The sequence below is a fragment of the Tamandua tetradactyla genome, chromosome 1 (genome assembly GCF_023851605.1).
Source record: "Tamandua tetradactyla isolate mTamTet1 chromosome 1, mTamTet1.pri, whole genome shotgun sequence".
Taxonomy (NCBI): Eukaryota; Metazoa; Chordata; class Mammalia; order Pilosa; family Myrmecophagidae; genus Tamandua; species Tamandua tetradactyla.
Window position 1 is genome coordinate 222,805,403 of NC_135327.1, and position 20,215 is coordinate 222,825,617.

Genomic DNA, 20,215 nt, shown 5'->3' on the forward strand with positions numbered 1-20,215 from the left:
AACATCTTTTACGTAGGTAAAAACATCTTTTACGTAGGTAAAAACCATCTTTTACATAGGTTATAGCTTACCACCTAAAATTTTAATTCACAAATGATTCTGATGCATCTCTCCTTTTGTGCAGGTTTATTGAATATGGTGAATATAAAAACAATTATTATGGCACAAGTATTGACTCCGTTCGGTCTGTCCTAGCTAAAAACAAAGTTTGTTTGTTGGATGTCCAGCCTCATGTAAGTAAATAACGAACTGTTCAACCCCCTCCTGACCTGTGCAATCTACTGTTCTTCATGTGAACATTTCAATATGCGATAAATTTGAATCCTCACTTTGGGCATATATGGGCTTATCTATGATGACAAAAGAATGTAACCGCAATTTGAGAGGTCTTTGGTGGGAAAAGCCCTCCCTAATATTGTTAGAGAAGGCAGGTGGGGAAAGACTCGGGATTTGCCTCCATTAGTCTTGTTTATAATCCATTTTGGCAAGTATAGTAGCTCTTAGATATTTCACCTAAGTATCTTTTATTTTAAAAAATGCATTATGCTTTTCTGTGAGCAGTGTATGTTAATGTGTTGTGTATTATTATACGCGTTCATAATTCTTAACAATGGACACTTTGGTTCTTGGTCCTCTTTCTTTGATTTTGGTTCGAAATATGTCCTGAAAGTACCAACAAGCCAGCTAGAGCTGTGTGGCGTTTCACAGATAGTGTGATGAATGGGCTCCCTGTGGCACCTGCCAGGTAGACCCCTTGCCTATCAGGCGGGCAGGAACCTTTCGAAAGGAGTTGGCCAATGGCTGGGGCTGGTCAGCAACTTGTCACACCACACGTCCTCCAGCAGATGCCCAGCGCCCAGCCTTCTCCTGGCCAGCCGCAGGCTGCAGGTTCCCCTCCATCGCTGGCTGTGCCATGGGGGGGCCTCGTGCACAGCCTCCAAATACCAGAATGGCCTGGGGGAGCCTTTCAGCCTCTTGAAGAAGATGAATCTGGATCTGCAGGGGCGCGGACTCCTGAGTTAGGCACCAGCAGTGAAGGGACGCGTTCTGCTCATGCCAGAACCTTCTGCCAGCGCCCTGAGTCCCTTCGCCCCAGACCCCCCTGTTTAAGTCCTTCACAGGCAGCGCCTCACCCACCCCACCTTTCCCCGCACCCCGTCCCCCCCACGGCACACACGCAGCCTGACCCCCTGACTCCTCAGCGCAGTATGATTTATTTGTATGTTCTGGAGGTGTCCAGGCAGACAGCTCGAGAACATCCCTCAGCTGTCACCGCCCTACCATTCCCCCCTTGATTAGACACCAGTGTCCAGAAGCAGGGCCTGCATATGTGCATATCCGATGAGGGGACATTGGCGAGCTTTGTGTGGGGCGGGGGGACCCCAAGGGCAGAGCAAAACAGAACTCAGGCTGCAGATGAGGAGGGTGGTTGGGAGGCTTCCACGGACACAAGGTCACTCATCTCCTACCCTCCTTTGGATATTTGATCTAAAAGCCAGTTTCATGGTATTTTTCATGAACAGCCACTGCTGTGTGATATCAATGGGAGCATGTTTCAAAACATCTTATCGTGCAGGTTACACTTGCCACCATCTTTTCAGGGGGTGTTTTTACACTTAATTGCCAGCAACTCAATTCACTATAATAATGTATGGGAAAATCCACCGACCTTAATTAGAAAATAACTGAGAAATGAAACTGAGTTTTATTGCAAACCTCACTCATGATCTTACAGAGAAATATAAGGAAACTCTTCTTCCTCGCAGACAGTGAAGCATTTAAGGACACTAGAGTTTAAGCCCTACGTGATATTTATAAAGCCTCCGACAATAGAGCGTTTGCGAGCAACAAGAAAAAATGCAAAGATTATTTCAAGCAGAGATGACCAAGGTGCTGCGAAACCTTTCACCGTAAGTATAAGGATGTTTAGCAGTTACCTTTAGCGGCAGTCCCAGGCGGTACTCCAGGCATATCTGACAAGACTGCACCATGTGAAATTGTCACCCCAAGTCTAAAAATGTTAGAATTGTGTTTAGCTACGTACATTTTGAACGGATGCACTCCGATTGCTTTTTGTTCTTCTTTGGGTGGATCTTTGTATTAAATTGACTCAAAATGTTGTGTATGCTATTATGCATGCATATTAGATTTCTGTAACTGTTATATAAAATTTATACCAATTAGTTTTCAGATTAGCCATATTTTTACAGAGAAGAATGCCGAAGTCAGTTACCATTTCTTGTAAAAACAAAACTAGTCTAAGTGAAAAATTTAGTAATTTGCCTTTTTTTTTTTCTCTTGATCAACCATTGAATATAGTAAAGCATATGTGTCATTGGGGGTATAGGACTGAGAGACTTGTATTATTATTCAGTAATAATGTTTGCGTTTCCTGTGAGTGTCGAAGGAAACGGTGACGTGTATTAGTGACTATGATAGCTTCTGGCAAGGCCTTCATTGTTTTTTGTTTTTAATCCAAAGGTAATATATTCTACCTTTCGACCAAAAATAAAAAGCAAGGAAATTAAATGTCAAGAGCCTTTGTTTTATTAATTAGTTCAACTTTAGCTTTTGTCTATATTAATTTGTAAATGGTTCGTTGTGGTTGCAAAATACTGATTATATTTTTAACTCCAAGTAAAAAGAGAAACCCTGGTGCTCCATCTCTGCCGAGTAGGTATTATCATATGGTGTTGGTTACCCAATTAACCCTGAAGTTAAATTTTCTATTGTCGTGAAATCTTGCATGACTTTGAAAAGTGGACTCTGAAATTATTTCAGTATGTTCCAATGTAAGGAGTGACTGTACTATTTATAATTTTAAGGGTTTCTCAATAAGGATAATGACAGGTAACATATTATTAGGATTTGGCTCACTTACATTTATGTATATAATTATATAGACTTGGGCTTGTAGCCCACTGAAATACTTTCTGGTTTCAAAAACGTGAGAATGAACAACCCCTGCACCACTTCTAAGGAGACAGAGGAAGGGATGGTAACTCTCCTTTCATAAACTTACCCAATACCGAAAGACTAGTTTATGCTATGAATCACTTGCTGTGAGTAAGCATGTATTGTGCAGCTAATCAGAGCATCAGAGTAAAGAGTTCTTCCTTCTCTCAAGAACTCTTTTAATATAGAAATATCCCTAAACTGAAAAGTTAGTAACTAGCTATCCTGAAATTCAGGGAAGGCAGGAAGTTGGGCTCTTATCAGAGCAGTTGAGTGACAAGAAGTCCGAGTGCTATATTAGAAATTATGACTTCGGAAGCACTTGTGGTTAAAGAGGGTAAGGTAAGTTTTGCTTCTGGTTGAGGTGAAAGAATGAATACAGAACAGTATTAAGTAAACCAATTATGAAATGTTTGCACTGATGTGAAATGATGTAATTGCCTAACCAATTTTTCTTTAAATACTTCCTTTGGTAGGAAGAAGACTTTCAAGAAATGATTAAATCTGCACAGATAATGGAAAATCAATATGGTCATCTTTTTGACAAAATTATAGTAAACGATGATCTCACCACGGCATTCAATGAGCTAAAAGTAACTTTTGACAAATTAGAGACAGATACCCACTGGGTTCCAGTGAGCTGGTTGCATTCATAACTAAGGCATATTTCCATAGCCATCTTTTTATAAAGCACACCATTAGCGATTAGAAAAAAGTTGGTTACCATTTTGGTGGCAGGGTTTTTAAAAATCTTTATTGATGTCATGATTGTAGCATCTTGGTAAAGTTGAATGCCAGTTTTGTCTGCATCCTTTTACAGCCTTATTTCAAACACAGTATACGAGTATAAGAACCAGAATCAAAGCTTGCACTGTACTGTATTCTGTGCAAAGCATTGAACCATGTGATTGTCTTTAATGTAGTGCTTTCTTGAAAAAAAGAGGTTGATTTTTTTTTTTAAAGAGACATAGCTGGGGATTTAAAATATATTGAAATTCAGTGGGTCTCAGATGTGGTTGCTGCCATTGAGTTTACCGTGCGTTAGCAGTTTAAAATATTATTAAATCTGCAGCTTTGGGTAGCCCCAAACACAAAGGACCCCTTTGCTGTTTTCCAGGTTGAACATCACAGATTTAACTGAGCTGGCAGTAAGAGGTCCTCTTACTAGGCTAAAAGTGTAATCTTTTTCTTATATACACACATATTCACAGTGTGTGCATTTTAAAATCTTTCTTAGAGGAATTACTGAAAATTTACCTCAAGACAGTGCTCTTTATGGCATAGTTTAGGGAGGCCTATGAGTCAGTATCAGTGACTCTACAAACATTTTATAAGGGAAAATAGACTTTCAAAAATTACTATACATCTAACCTTAAATATCTTTCCTTATGGTGTATAGCTCAATAAGAGCAGTGGTGTGTTGGGATAAATAATGATTGCAAAGGACACTTTTATTTGTAAATCCTCAGAAGACATTTTTGGAGTCACCAAAAAGATTTTTTTAGTTGGGCTTGGATTCTTATTCTAAAAGTAGATGTTTCACATACGGTTAAAGGAAATGTGACCATTTTTAAATATGTTCAATTGATGACCATGTGTTTACGCAGCACGGAGATGTATTTTAGAAAACTTTTCATATAATATTAATTTAATTTTTTTTGTCATCAAAATGATTCTTAACAGTGGCCAGATACCCTCTTAACTTCACAATTTAAAGAAAAAAGTTTAAGAAAAGCTCTTGTATTGTAAATACTCAGATGGGATCTCTCATTTTTCTTGATGCTACTGATCTTCAGCAAGTGAATTTTCTAATTCAAAATACTAGAAATGCCCATAACTTTATGAGAGAACATGGCCTGCAACTTTTGCATGTGGTCAGACCCTGTCATTCAAAAATCATTGTATCTGTGACCTTCGACCAGCAAGATTTATTATCTTTTGTTGATTTGTAAAGAGAGTTTAGATGTTATGTTTAAAGAAAAATAGAATTTAGTGAGATTTTATATATTTATGAACTATTTGAAAGGCATATTTTTTTAATTATCAAAGGGGGCTCTTCATAAAAAAAATTTTATGTAAAGGTGTTGTAATTTAAAGTAGTAGCTTTATAAATCAGGGTCAACATTCCATGTAAATATTTGACTTTGACTTGTACCCAGACAGATGCACAGGGCCCTTGAACCTGCATGCACATTTGATAGCATTAGCCACTGGATTTCCTTCACACGTCTCCAATTCAGGGTCAGAAACAGAAGTAAAAGCTACACCAGTGACCTTGGCACCCTCTCACTGGGACAGTTAGATAATTAAGCTAAATGTTACTTAACAGCATAATCCAAACAGTGAGTTCTAAATTCATTAATTAAATGGCAGGCGATTTACATGTCTTAAAACATGAGGTGTAAGAAAGAAAAACTAAAAAAGAAAAAAAAAAACATGAGGTGTGTCCTTGAACCTGATACTCAGTCATACTCAGAAAGTGTGGCTGGCCCAGAGAAGTGCAAATCCTAAGTAAATGATTGTGTAGCTTAGTCTGTTTTTTGAGCATTGACTAAAGTTTCCTGTAAGTTAAGACTTCTGTGCAAAGAATAAAGGGAAATTTATAATAGCTTAGGCAGTCATCTGAGTAATTTAGGCAGTCCACAATTTTGTTTCAAAATGTTCATATGATTTTTTCATGACATAGTTGCCTCCATTCTTTACTGTATATAAAGGTAGATATGCCTTAAGGTGGTAGAAACCGGTTTACTTATTGGTGGGGATGGTGGTATTATAAAATATAACTTTCCAGACCATTCTCCCTTTGGAGACCACAACTGAGGAATATTTTTTAAATAATGGAAAGAAAAAGGGAGCACTTGGGCAATTTGAGAAATCTTTTATCAGGTGATATGGGCAGGCTTGCAAGGGACACTGACATGGCCACCCTGATACTCAGAAACAGATTTGGTTAACGCTTCATGGGCACTGCCCCCTCCAAGGGTGCTGCCAGCTGCAGCGAGAGCCCCCCGCCCCCCCCCCCCCCCCCCCCCCCCCCCCCGGTCTCCTTACTTTCCTGCTGCGGGGCCCTCTCTCCAGCAGCGTTTCCTACGCACTGCTGCTTTTAGCACTTCCTCCTGAGATGGAGCATTAGCCAGTGGGTTAGGGGAGTGTTTTCTTTTTTATTGTCTATATATTTACAATCCAACACCAAGAGGTAAATGCAATACTCCCATGATTGACAAATTAGGGTTGATAAAGACATACAAGGTGAAGTTGAAACAATTTTTTGGACCCTGATTGTACATACCAGTTGGGAAGTTGCTGGTTCCCTTAAGGTGGTAGAAACTGAATGTACCTAAATTGTGGGAATTTGAGATAAATTGTAAACCTCTCAGATTTGCACTGTGTTGTTAAAAAAAAAAACAAAAAACTCCCCAAAGCTAAAATTTTTATTTATTTCCTTTTGACTACTGAGGATTTAATAATAATTGTCATGGGAAACCTTTGATCTTAATAAAGTCTCTTCAAATTATGTGTGTACCCGAAAATTGTTTTTGCCCTGGGATGTTCTGTTATACTGTTTTCCAAATAAGAGAAAGTTCTATTTTATGCTACAAGACCAAGGGATTTATTTGAATTTGCCAATCTAAAAACACAAGGTGTGTCCTTGAACCTGATACTCGGTCATACTCAGAAGGTGTGGCTGGCCCAGAAAAGTACAATGTTTATCAATTTCATCAAAGCTGTTGGAAGACATAATTGACCGGTCCTGCTCTTAGCCACAGAGGCTAGCAGGCTAAGACGTGGAGGGGTGCAGCGTGGTGGCCGACCCAGGACCTCCTGCCTCCCCTCCACTCCCTACCCCTCTGCTCCCCCCACCATGTCCCACCCCTCCCGTCGGGCATCCTCTGCCCGGGTTCCAGGCTGTGCACCTGGGGTGTGAGAGCTGTCAGGCAAGGCTGACATTTGTCAGCTGTACCCACGAAGATAAGCTGCCCCTGCTTATGCAGACAAACTAGTGTTGGCCTTTTTTTTTCAGTAGTTGAGCCCAGCTTTGCTTCCACTAAAAGATTAATACAAAGGGGCAGTTAAGAGCTTAGGATTTACAGAGAATTTTCTCAGCATATTGTTACTTTAGTTGGTTGTAACTTGATGTGCTTATGCCCTGACCAGTGGGTCAATCTTCAAATAAAGGCTCTTATCAGATGCAAAGAAGAATGCATATAAATTAAAATGCAAATTTCTGTTGAAGCTGCCTGACTCCCAGTCCTCGGGGCTGACGCTTGATTGGTCTAAATCAGTCATGGCGGCCTCTTCTTTGCAGGGATTGGCCTGGGCTGGGCCTGCTACCCAGTTGCAGGCAATGTCATATCTTTTGCTCTGCCCTCCTTTTTCCTGCTTGAGAGGTTTCGACCATGTTCTGATGCTTGCCAATATGGCCACCATGATCCCAACTCGGGGACAAAGGCCGTGACTCTAAGAACGACCACACAGGAGAAGATCCTCAATCCATGCTAACCATTACTGAGCTGCTGAGCCAGTCCTGGGATCGTCTTCTCATTTATTGTTGAATAAACAAATGCTCTGATGGCAAAAGCCAATGTTAGTGTGTTTTTTACTTGAAGTAGAAAGCGCTCCTTTAACTTACTGACGTTGCCTTTTAATTCACCTGTCACATGCCCTGCTTCGACACATTTTATGTTCTGATGGCAAAAGCCAACGTTAGTGTGTTTTTTACCTGAAGTAGAAAGCGCTCCTTTAACTTACTGACGTTGCCTTTTAATTCACCTGTCACGTGCCCTGCTTCAACACATTGATTAAATTTCAAGTACTCTGGAACCTACTGTGTGAATCAAAGCCAGAGACTTCATTTGGATTTTAGATTTTATTTTTCTTAGATTCCATTCCCCTCCTCTGCAATAATCAATAAAAATGAAACGTTGAAATTGATGTTTGGAGAAAGTTGTCCTTGTTTATGTTTTGGATTTACAAATTTACTATGGTTTCTGTTCTGACTTTATTGGTTACTCAAAATCATTTATAAATTAAAGGACTAGCCAAACACTAGCTGAGTCTACCCTTTTGAACAAAGTAATACCTAATTGTTTTAATTTGACTTAGGCAATAATAATACTGGAAGGTTCCATTTGTTAAGCCTTGCTCTGTGCCAGGCACTTTGTTAATCAGTAGTATGCAAGCTATTTCTGATTATTGACTCCACTTAAAAATAGAGAAGATTTAAGTAGAATATATTTAAATAACTCTGGAAGTTATGGTTATAATATAGTTGCTGTAAATGTTAAAACTATATAAAATAATGCAAAAGTAGATTACTCTTAGAAATTTAGAAGATACCAAAATAACAGGAAGGAAGAAGGCAATACAAATACACTTATTTACATTTTTTTCATAGGAACTGTTCTAGTTTGCAAGCTGCCGGAATGCGATATACCAGAAACAGAATGGCTTTTAAAAGGGGGAATTTATTAAGTTGTAAGTTTGCAGTTCTAAGGCCATGGAAATGTCCCAATTAAAGTAAGTCTATAAAAATGTCCAAATTAAGGCACCAACAAAGAGGTTATCTTCACTCAAGAAAGGCTAATGAAGTTTAGGGGTTCTCTCTCAACTGGAAAGGCACATGGTAAACATGGCAACATCTGCTAGCTTTCTCTCCAGGCTTCTTGTTTCATGAAGCTCCCCTGGAGGCATTTTCCTTCTTCATCCCTAAAGGTCTCTGGCTGTGTGGGTTCTGTGGTTCTCATGGCCCTCTGGCTCTCTTCAAAATGTGGGAATGGGTGAAGTCACATCTCCCTCTAATCAAATGTTAATACCCACAATTGGGTCTCCATGGAGATAATCTAATCAAGATTCCAAGCTACAGTACTGAATAGGGATTAAAAGAAATGGCTGCCTCCACAAGATGGGTCAGGTTTAAAACATGGCTTTTCTAGGGCATGTAATCTTTCAAACCAGCACAGTAACCAAGAAGTACTGCTTCATTTATAAGTTAATTATTTTTTAAGGACTTGAAGACACCTATAAGACTAACAGCATATACAACGAGGAATCACAAAAAGAATCTATAAAGTGAGATGACTGAAACAAAACCAAATGGATGTTATAATAAATGTAAACGGTATAAACTCATATATTAAGAAACAATTGTTCAACTACACTAAAAAAAGAAACCAACCATATGGTTCCAGATGAGAAAGTTTTAGAGTAAGAGAATTCACAACCATATGCCATGCAGGGGCATGATTATAATGTCAGAGTTGAATTCCACTTTCGTTAATTGGCTCAAAGAATCACTGGTGAGGCAAATAGTGATAAAAACCCAAAAGGAAGAGAACCAAGACATAAAAACCTGAGGAAATGTGAGCAACTGACAAAACCACATTACTTGGTAAACTTTAATACACTTCTCTTAGAAGCAAAAAGGTTATAAATGGTCTGAATAGCATAATTCATCAAGCTGCCCTGGCAGCCATGGAAAGAAAGTGTTGTTCTACAAACTGAGATTAGACTTTCTATCCAAAGGTCCATTGAGAATTTACGAAACATGATCCCAAAGTAGGCTGTGAGGAAAACCCCTTAAATTCTGAAATATTTAAATGCCTCAAACTCTATCTTCTGGTCAAATTCAGTAGAACTAGAAATTAATACCATAAGCCTGAAAGTTAGCCTAGACACATTTTTAATGTTTAGAAAAATTCCAATTACGGAAATAAAAACGAAATTGCAAGGTGTTCAGAAAATATGGCAGGAAGCAGCCCTAGTGCAGCTTGCCACCTTTCCCTTGGACCTACAAATATATCCTTTGCTCAGACCAGGTGTGTCAGACTGGCATGACTAAAACACAAAGCCGTGGTAGAAAAGGGGCTGCTGGTACATTCCTTCTCCTATTGCCCCGTGCTTAGGGAAACCTTCACTGGAGGAGAGTCTGACTCTGGTTTGCGACATCCAGCTCACACCTGCTAGTATGTCTGTCTGTGGTGGGGAGGGTGTGACATCCTGCCCTGTAGCAGCATGTGAGCAAGAGAGAGGGTGCTGCATGTAGAACATCTCCCTGCAACAGCCGCTGAGTGAGTCGTTGGCTCTGGGGAACCAGCAACCACTGCTGAAGCTGATCTTCTCTGCCTCTTTATGTGAGCCCGTGAGTCGTGCCATTTGCTGGTGACGCCAGCATCTGCATTGGAGCGGGTTGGCATCTCTTTAGGTGTCTTGCCTTGACTGACAGAAAACTACAGTGAAACTCTCAGAATCTACAGAATATGACTAAAACTGGGCTCAGGAAAATGTGTAGCCTTAAATACTTTTCTAAGAAAAAAAATAAACATTGGCTCAAGCAACTCGAAAGAATACCATGAGTGCTATTTTTGCTAAGTTATAATGTACGCGAAGCTTCCCAGGCATGCAATGCCATGTAGATAAAAGGAAGATGATACTTTTTCTTTTTTTTTCAGAGCTTTACCAAGAACTTTCTACATTTTGGAAAATCATCTTACTGAATGATAATAGCTGCCGGTGGCATCTGTGTCTCTGAAATGGCACGTCGCACCAGCCTACAGCATGTGCCGTGTCACAGGCATCCAACTACTGCTGCCTTCTAGGGTGGCGGTGATTGAGCATTTACATATCAAAATATGTATTATATTAGTACCAATTGCTTTCCTTTTATTTCCCCCGACATTACAGTGGGGGTTATTTTTAATTTTGCAGGTTTTGTTTCAGGGTACCAAAAGGGGATGATAAAATCCTTTCCTTGTAGAGAGTCTTAGCTGCAACGGCTACTTCGATGCTTGGCCATTCATGTCCCGCTGATTGTGCACCCTTTAATTGTCACTGATCATTCTGTTTGAATATTCTATTTTGGCATGATTAATAGGTGACAAGGTAAATTTGTATCCTCGGAGATGCTGCTTCTATGACCAGGCAGCTAGAGAAGAAATTATCTTTAAAATTAAAAGTATTTCCAAAATATATCTATTAGGGCTGGATAAAACCACAGACATTGCCACTGACCTAAATATTGAATTAAAAGATCAACCTGATAGACTCTCCTCAAACATAAATAAAAGGATAAGGACTGAAAATTGAGAGAAGGAAAATATATCTACAAGATCCAATAATTATTCAATAGGATCTCTCATAAGGAAAAAAAAAAAAGAAACTAGAGAAAAAGAAATAAACAATAGAATAAATTTCCCTAAATTAAAGATATGTCTTCAGATTTAAATAAAATGCCTTCCCAGCTACTTCCTCCGAAGTTTGTAAACTCCAGCAATAGAGAAGCTTATAGGCTTATTAAAGCGATTACCTCTAAAGGAGTGAAAAATCTGACAGGCTTCAAATGTCACCTGCCACGGGACATTAGATGACAAAGGACACCACAGGGTGGTATGGGGAGAGAGTCTATGCTTGGAGCTCCATAACCAGTCGAACTGTGGTTCAGGCATGACAATCAAATAAAGACACCTGTAGCCATACAAGGAATTAGACATTTTTATTCTATGTTCTATTTTATTCTATAGTCTTCCTGGGAATGAAGATGAGTTCATAAAAGAAATACCATGAATAAAGAAGAGAGAGAGAGTGATAAGTAAAAGAATCAGCCAACTCAGAAATACTAAATCAAAAGGATTTGGGTCTAAATGCTTGCTACGCCGCTTCCTAGTATGTTATCTCGTGCATATTACTTACTCCCTCTGTGTCTCCATCTCCTTATGTATGGAACACAAGTACTCTTCGGACCAGCATGATAGGGTTCTTTGAGATGTCATACATAAAGCCATCAGTCCAGAGGCTGACATTTGGTAAATGCTCAATAGGTATCAGCTATTATTACATAGATGAGCTGGTGTGGCTTCAAATTGCTAGGATATTTTTGGAGGGCAATTGGCATGTCTATCAAAACTTAAAATGCACATGTCCCTGGACCAAATCATTCCATCCACAAGCTCATATTTGTATGAGAATGGTAATTGTGATAGAATTTATTATGAGAAAGATCATCAACATAAGGGAATTGATAAACAATAGTATAGTGAGTTTTGACTACTGTTCCTCTATGAACAAATTGAGGTGGATCTTTTTAAATTTTATTATAACGTACACATAGGTAATGTGTACATATTGATGTGGAAGGCTACTAGATTATTGCATGGAGAGGTACGTATAAAATGACATATGGAAAGGCACAAACCAAACCATTACCAGTGGGTGTTCTCCATGGAGGTGCCAGAGGAGAGGACTCTTTTCTTAGCATATCTTTCTGCATTATTTGAATGATTTCTTATGTAGCATTTTCTGCTTTTACAGTTGTTCTTAAAAAATGAATAAAAGGGCGGGCCGCGGTGGCTCAGCGGGCAAGAGTGCTTGCCTGCCATGCCGGAGGACCCCGGTTCGATTCCCGGCCCCAGCCCATGTAAAAAACAAACAAATAAAAACAAAATATAATAAAATAAGAAAATGTTTCCCTTTCTTCCTTCCTTCCATCCTTCCTTCCTTCTCTGTCTTTCTTTCCTTCCTTTAAAAAAAAAAAAAAATGAATAAAAGCCTCACACATATCACACCTCAACTTTAGTTGCAACCTATCCTTGCTGGTTTTTAGTCCGTGAAAAGCCTCAGTCTAAATTCTAGTATATAAAGGTTGGTGGATTTCACCTGTCTGCCCTCATTAGAAAGATGGTGGGGTTGATTTTTGAGTGCTGATCTGTTATGAATGTAAGTGTGGACACATGTTCTCCCAGGCTCCTTACTTCATTTCTCATACTCTCTCCATCAAGATGATTTTCCTCGAGTTTCCATCTTCTTCCGTCTTTGTCCTCTCCCATCAGCTTTCCATGGACAGCCCCTTTTACCAGATGGCTTCATCTACCAGAAGACAGGACAGGAACTAACATTTCTTGGGCACCTATTTTGCTGTAGGAACTTTTCATAAGTAATCTCATTCACTTTTCACAACAATTGGGAAGACAGTGGCATCCCTGTTTTTGGAATTTTAAAAAACTGGCCCAAGGTCATGCAGTAAGGAAAGGGTGGGAAGGGTGTTTGAACTTGGAGTTGCCTGGCTCCCAAACCGTGTCCAGCTTTCCTTTACGCCACATTGTCTTCTATACACTTAATCACACTGATTGTAATTATTTATTTACATAGCAATCTCTGATACCCATTCATTCTGGGCCTCAGTTCCTCACCTATAAAGCGCGGTAGTAAAATGCCCACCTCCCCAGGACAGTTGTGAGAATTAATCCTTAGTTATTTGCAAGAATATTCCGGCTTGTTCCTGGCAGATAGTGAATGCTGTGGAGGCATTTGGTCTTATTATTCTCATTTTCCCCTTGGTTCCTAGACCCACATTTCCAACAGTGTCAGATTTCTTCCTTCTTGCTTACCTCCCCCATGTTACAGTGGTCACAACACAGCTCCTTCTTAGGCAGGTCTCTTCTCCCCCATTGCTCCTCCCTCCCACTGGGCCCGTTGTGCAGCCTCCCGATGGGACCCCGCCTGCCCCTGCCCCTGCGTTATCATCCATAGGTCCTGCTCAAGCCATTTCCCTAAAACATTGATTCTATTTTCCACCCTCTTGCTTAAAACCTTGCAGTGTCTTACAACTCCACAATTAAAAAATGGCCCAAAGATTTGAGCAGACACTTCACAAAAGGAAATACACAAGTAGCCAATAAGCACATGAAATGACACTCGACTTCTTTAGTCAACAGGGAAGTGCAAATGGAATGCACAATGAGCGACCCCACTGCACACCCATTTGTTTGGCTAAAATTCAAAAGGCTGACTGTGCTTAACGCTGGCAGAAGTGTGGAACAATTGGAATTCTCAAGTATTCCTGGTAGGAATGAAAAATGGTGACATCACTTTGGGAAACAACTTTGCCATTTCATCAGTTAAGCATATTCTGTTATTCTGCCATTTTACTTTTAACTAAAGAGGAATGAAAGCATAAATTCATATAAAGACTTTAATGTAAATGTCCACATCAGCCGTATTTGTAATAGCCCAAAACTGAAAACAACCTAAATGTTTATCAGCAGATAAAATGATAAATGCTGGTCTATCTGTACAAGGGAATATAGTACAATAAAGAGAAGAGAGCTAAGGAAACATCAACAATATGGATGAATCAAAATCATTATGCCGAATGAAAGAAGCCAGATTTATTTTATTATTATTATTATTTTTTTTTTACATAGGCAGACACTGGGAATCGAACCCGAGTCCTCTGGCATGGCAGGCAAGCATTCCTGCCTGCTGAGCACCGTGGCCCGCCCAAGAAGCCAGATTTAAAAGAGAATATACTGTGAGATGCCATTTATAGAAAGTTTCAGAAAATTCTATAGTAATAAAAAGGCAGGTCCAAATTGCCTGGATTTTTAAGGAAGGAGGGAAAGGATGCCAAAGGGGCATAAGCAAACTGGGAGATGATGGATATATGTTCATTGTCTTAATTTTGGTGATGGCTTTATGGGTGCATGCATATGTCAAAACTGACCAAATTATACACTTTAAGTATTGTGCAGTTTCTCATAGTTCAATTTTACCTAATAAAGTTGTAAAGCAAAAATGGCTTTTGATCATCCACTTACCCCATCCCCCTGCTTGGTGCTTCCCTAGCGCCTCAGACATATTTCTGTTCGCACTGCCCAGGTTGTATTGGGATGATTTGCCCTTAAGTTTGTCTCCTCCGCTGTGGACTCTGATGAATGCAGGAAAGGTGTAGTCCTAAATAAATAATGCCTTATTTTGAGAAGAAAGAGACTTTATGCATTTAAAAATACTTAGGAAAAAGAACACTTTGGGGGAAGTTGAATATACGGTAGAGAAGGTGGAGGTATTCAATAAACAGATACCCTGATAAGGCAGGAGATGATGGGATCCTTTGTTCTTGGAGAAGACCTCCCTGATGAGGGACATGTGAGCCGAGCAATGAAGGAAGTGGGGGAGTAAGCCACGTGGACATTTGGGGGCAAAGTGTGGCAACAGAGGAAGCAGCAAGTGCAAAGGCCCTGAGAGAGGAGAATGCTTCAGTGCTCAGGAAGAGCAGGAAGGCCTAGACAGCAAGAGCCTCACAGCAAGGGGAGAGTATTTGGAGATGAGTCAGAGGGGAAGAGAGGGGTAAATTCTGGAAGGTCTCTCAGGTCACAGTAAGGGCTTTGGATTTTGCTCTAAGAAGGGAAGCCATGGAAGCTTTGACAGAGAAGTCCCAGGGTTTGACCTAAGAGTAAGGACATCCTATCTGTCATGAAATGGAAAGGATTGATGAGTTTGAAAGTTGGAGAAAAGAGGTTGAGGTTAGTTCCCATTTACTTTCCTCCATGGTGGGATGGGAGGTCAGCTACTGAGAGGAATTGAGAGGCAGTATAGTTAGCGATCAAGTAGAGCGAAGAAGTGTTAAGTACTGGAGAGAGGTATTTTTGGAATGACAGAGAAAGGATCTAAGAAAACTGGCAATGAGACACTGGCAAAAGTGTTCCAAATCAACTTTATTAGAACTCTGTAAATTAACCAAGAACTTGCAGAAATCAAAAAGTGTTCTTTGAGAAAAATGGCTGAATATAGGTTTTAAAAAAAAGCAGGTTTCCTGGTGTTTCAACTTATCCTAGTCCCTTCTTCCAACTCCTAGCTCATGGTAGGCTTGAAAACTAATAACTCCTCAATGAAGTCAAAACAAGCAGCCTCAGGCTTCGCTTGAGGATGCAGCACGGACTGGAGTGTCTCCAAAGCCTTATTTGCAGATATTTGTCACTATTTGACCTGTCTGGCAGCTCTCTCAAAAACTCCATTCTCAACGCTTTTCTTTATTTGATCAGATTCAGCGCTCCCTCAATGATCAGCCCTATCCCCAGGGCATTTGTCAAAAAATGATCAGTGGCAATTCATCAACGATACCACTAGGGGCTAACAAAGAGGCTGACCAAAAAACTTAAAAGGAAAGCCTTGGCAAAGAGATATCCATGGAGGGCTTTGAAAAACTCTGACATTCCGGGGTATTTAGAAGGCGATGCGTTTATGCAGGGATGTGCGGATGCTCAGGAAATACCTGAGAATAGTTGACCTAATCTTGCACCCTATCTGACCTTGAGGACCTGGCAAGTGAGAACTGAAAACTAAGGCACAGCAGCTCCCTGCATCCTGGAGCAATGAAGGTATACCCAACATTGCAAACACTTCACAAAGTGCAGAGAACTCCTCAGCAAAGGGTGGGAGACTTCAAAGCACTTACGGAAATTTCCTTCCAATCGCTAGCTGACCGCTAAGCTGAGTAGAGATTTCAGTGCCCACACACATGAAAAAAACAGATTTTACAGAATTAGTGCAGGAAAGTGGCTAAACAAACAAGCAGCAGCAACAACAGACCCTGGGAAGTGAGGAGAGAAATGATTTCCAGAGTTCCCACATTATGTTATTTAGATTGTCAAATTTTAGAAGACATGGAAAGAAACAGGAAAATATGCCCCATACATACACACACACACAAAGCAATCAATAGAAATTTTCCATGAGGAAGTCCAAAAAACTATGTCCAAAGAAATAAAAGGAAGTATGAGAACAATGCCTCACCAAATAAAGATTATTATTCTTTAATTTCAATAAAGAGAAAATTACTTAAAAGAACCAAGGAGAAATTCAAAATTTACTAAAAAGTAATTACTAAAAGTAATGAAATGAAAAATTCACTAGATGAGCTCAATGGAAGATTTGCCCTGGCAGAAGAAAGAGTCAGTAAACTTGAAGCTAGGTCAATTGAGATTACCCAGTCTGAGAACAGAATGAAGAAAAATGAATGGAGACTCAGAGACATATGGGACACCCTCAAATGTACCAACACATACATAATAAGCATCCCAGGAGAGGAGAGAGAAAGGGGCAGGAATTTTGTTTGGAAGTCCCAATAACTGTTCTGCTCCAGCCAAACAACATAGAAAAAACATCTGTGGCCTCACCCCCACCCATGCCAGCATAATCTAAGTGGGTTATATAGTGGGCCCATGTAACATATAGGCTATATAGACTTATATAGTCTATAATCCACAAAGAGGCCACATGAAGCATTCTGCCAGGCTGGTGCCAGAGAAGGACTGTAGGGACCCAGGACTTTCATTTTCATGGTCAACAACAAAACCCCTATAAGTATTAGTGGAGCTCATGTAGGGAGCCTAGACTGCCACCCCCACTGGGCAGTAACAGGGTACCCCTTCTCTTCCCTGCTGGGGTGTCATCAGAGGAGGCCTATGGAAAGCCACAATATTCACCATCACCCATTGGTAACAAGGTCATCCCCTCCACAGTGTCAGAGGAGATGGGTGGGAGCTGAAACTCCTACCTCTACCCAGCTATAATGAGGAGCCCTTCCATGGGGCCAGTGAACTCAAGTGGGGGACCTGGGCTTCTGTCTCCACCTGGCAGTAACGAGGCAGTGTCAACCCCACCACCTGCTGGAATAATGTCAAAGAAGCCCACGTAAAACAGAATGTTCTAAAAATATCCAGAGTCTCATATCACAATGTGAAAATGTCTAGATTTTACTTGAAAAAATCACTCATCATGCCAAGGACCAGGAAAATTTGAAATTTAGTAGACAAAATAATCAAAGATGACAGAAATGTTGGAATTATCTGATGCAAATTTTAAAGCAGTCATAATATAACGCTTCAACAAGCAATTATGAAAATGCTATAAACAAACAAAAACAAAGCCTCTGGAAAGAAATAGGTCCTAGAAGAGTGATAGAAGATATAAATGAAAACCAAATAGAACATTTAGGAGTTAAAAATATAATAACCAAAACAAAAACTTGGTTGATCAGCTTAATAGCAGAATGGAAGGTATGGAGGAAAGAATCAGTAAACTGGAGGATAAAACAGTGGAAACTAACCAATCTGAACAAAAGAGGGAAAATAGAGTGAAAAAATGAACAGATCCTCAAGGACCTGTGGTGCAACACAAAAGATCTAGCCTATATGGCATCGGAATTCCATTGAAGAGGAGAAAGAAGATGGGATTGGAAAAGTGCTCAAAGAAATAATGGTTGAAAACTTCCCAAATTTGTCAGAAACATAGTTCAAAACCCTAAATATTGCCACAAGCAGAACAAACAAAATGAAAGCCATGCCAAGACACGTTAACATTAAACTTCTGAAAACCAAAGGTAGAGAAAAAAAAATTGGAAGTAGCAGATTAAAAACAATGTCATAGTGCAGGAGAAAATCTATTAGAATCACAGTGGATTTCTTATAAGAAACCATGGAGGCTGGAGGGAAGTAACAAAATATTTCTCAAGTGCTGAAAGAAAAAAGAAGTGTCTAATCAAATCTTATACCCAGCAAAAAATATCCTCAGGAAAGAAGGGGAAATCAAGATATTTTCAGATGAAGAATTTCAGATGAAGAATTTGTCACCAGAAGATCTACTTTAAAAAAGGCTAAAGTAGGTCTTCTAAGCAGAAGGAAATGATAAAAGAAGGAACTTTGGAACACTAAGAAAAATTAACACAGGGAACATAAATATGTCAAACTAATAGGCTTTCTTTCTCCTTTTGAGTTTTCTAAATTAAATTTGGTGTTTGAAGCAAAAATGATAACACTCTGATGTAGTCCTAATGTGCGTAGATGAAATATTTAAGACAATTAAATTATCTTATAGGTAAAGGGATGTAGAGGCAGGACAGGTTTCCACACTTCACTTGAACTGGTAAATTGACGACACCAGAAGACAATGAAAAGTTATGTGTATGTAATACCTAAAGCAACCACTAAAAAAGCAATAGAGAGAGACACACACTGAAAACACTATAAATAGGGGTGCACAGGTGGTTTAGAGGTAGAATTCTCACCTTCCATGCAGGAGATCCAGGTTCAATTCCTGGCCCATGCACCAAAAAAAAAAAAAAAAAAAAAAAATCAAAAAATGGTGCTGCAAAAATGGGATAGCCGCATGGAAAAAGAATAAAATAGAATAAAATATCACCACCACCACACAGCATATAAAACAAAACACTATAGATAAATCAAAACAGAATTGAATAAAATGTTTGAGAAAACTTCTGGGGAAGATGGCAGAGTAGGGAGCTCCAGGACTCACTTCTTCCTCCAGAACAGCTAGTGAACAGGCAGGAGCCCTGAAACAACTGTTCCGGGGCCACAGGGGCCAGGAGAACAGTGTAAAGCATCCAAGGAAGAGCAAGAGGAAGAACTGGATAAACCGTGGTAAAGAACTGTGAGTTGTTCTCTCCATAAGGCAGCTGCTGGTGCCTATACCCCACTTGTGGCAGGCCGCCTTGGGATCTAGCCCATGGCTAGTTGCTGCTCTCAGAAAGAGATGTACAACTCCTCTTCCCAAAGAACTGTGTGGGAGGAGCATGACTGAGAGGTGAGTATGGCTTTTTTGGTGTGTGTGTGTGTGTGTGGGTGTGGGTGGGTACATGCAGTCCAGGGTCTCCCACATGGAAGGCAAGCATTCTACCACTGAACCACCCATGCACCCTGAGGATGACTTTTTGGTAGTGAATTTGGATCACTGGATCCCAGCTCTGAGCTAGTGGGTCAATCTGCCCCAGACAAAAGTGGCTGCAGCCACTGTTGCAACCTTGTCCCCAAGAGGGGCAGAAGGCATGAAGGTTTAAAAATGCAGAGTCTCCTTAGGGATGCAGAGAACAGTTTGCTGAAGGATATGCCAGGGTATGCCATCTGCTGGTTATGCCAGCAAATCCCAATATTGGGGAGCCATCAGAAAAGCTTTAGCTTTAGACTTCTTTCCTGACCCTCTCCGCAGGTCACTCTGGAAACTTCATGCATCCCTGACCCTGTTTTGACTGGGAAATGCTTACTTGGGAAAGTCCTCTCCAGGGTGACCCTCCTCCCAGAATTTGCCCTCCAGGCAAAAGCAGCTAGGGACAACAAAAATAGTGTAAAAAAAAAAAAAAAAAACATAGAGGCAAAGCAAAAATAAACAAAATAGATCAAGATTCCCAAAGAAGGAACAGAGGAAAGGAAGCTATCTCCAAACAGAATAAATTAAAAATAGACCTACTCAGAGACACAAACTAATTAGAATGTGAAATGCCAAGGATAAAGAGAGAATCCTGAAAGCAGCAAGAGAAAAGAGATTCTTCACATACAAGAGAAGTGCAGTAAGTGCCAATTTCTCCTCAGAAACCATGGAGACAAGAAGGCAGTGGTATGAAATATTTAAGGTACTGAAAGAGAAAATCTGCCAGCCAAGAATTCTTTACCCAGCAAAACTGTCCTTCAGAAAGTGA

At 40.1% G+C, this 20,215-nt stretch overlaps 2 protein-coding genes across 6 annotated transcripts in view; one reads left to right on the forward strand and one right to left on the reverse strand.

Moving 5' to 3' along the window:
* MPP7 (MAGUK p55 scaffold protein 7) overlaps positions 1-5,281 on the forward strand; it is a 240,271-nt gene extending 234,990 nt beyond the window's left edge. For all 5 annotated transcript variants that reach the window (XM_077152940.1, XM_077152969.1, XM_077152947.1 and 2 more), the window contains 3 exons: positions 125-233; positions 1,767-1,910; positions 3,432-5,281. In XM_077152940.1, the coding sequence (XP_077009055.1) occupies positions 125-233; positions 1,767-1,910; positions 3,432-3,611 (433 nt within the window). In that variant the 3' untranslated portion in view covers positions 3,612-5,281. The remainder of the gene's footprint in view (positions 1-124; positions 234-1,766; positions 1,911-3,431) is intronic.
* Positions 1-20,215, reverse strand: part of ANKRD26 (ankyrin repeat domain containing 26) — a 1,272,391-nt gene that overhangs the window by 416,895 nt on the left and 835,281 nt on the right. The gene's annotated exons all lie outside the window — the stretch shown is intronic.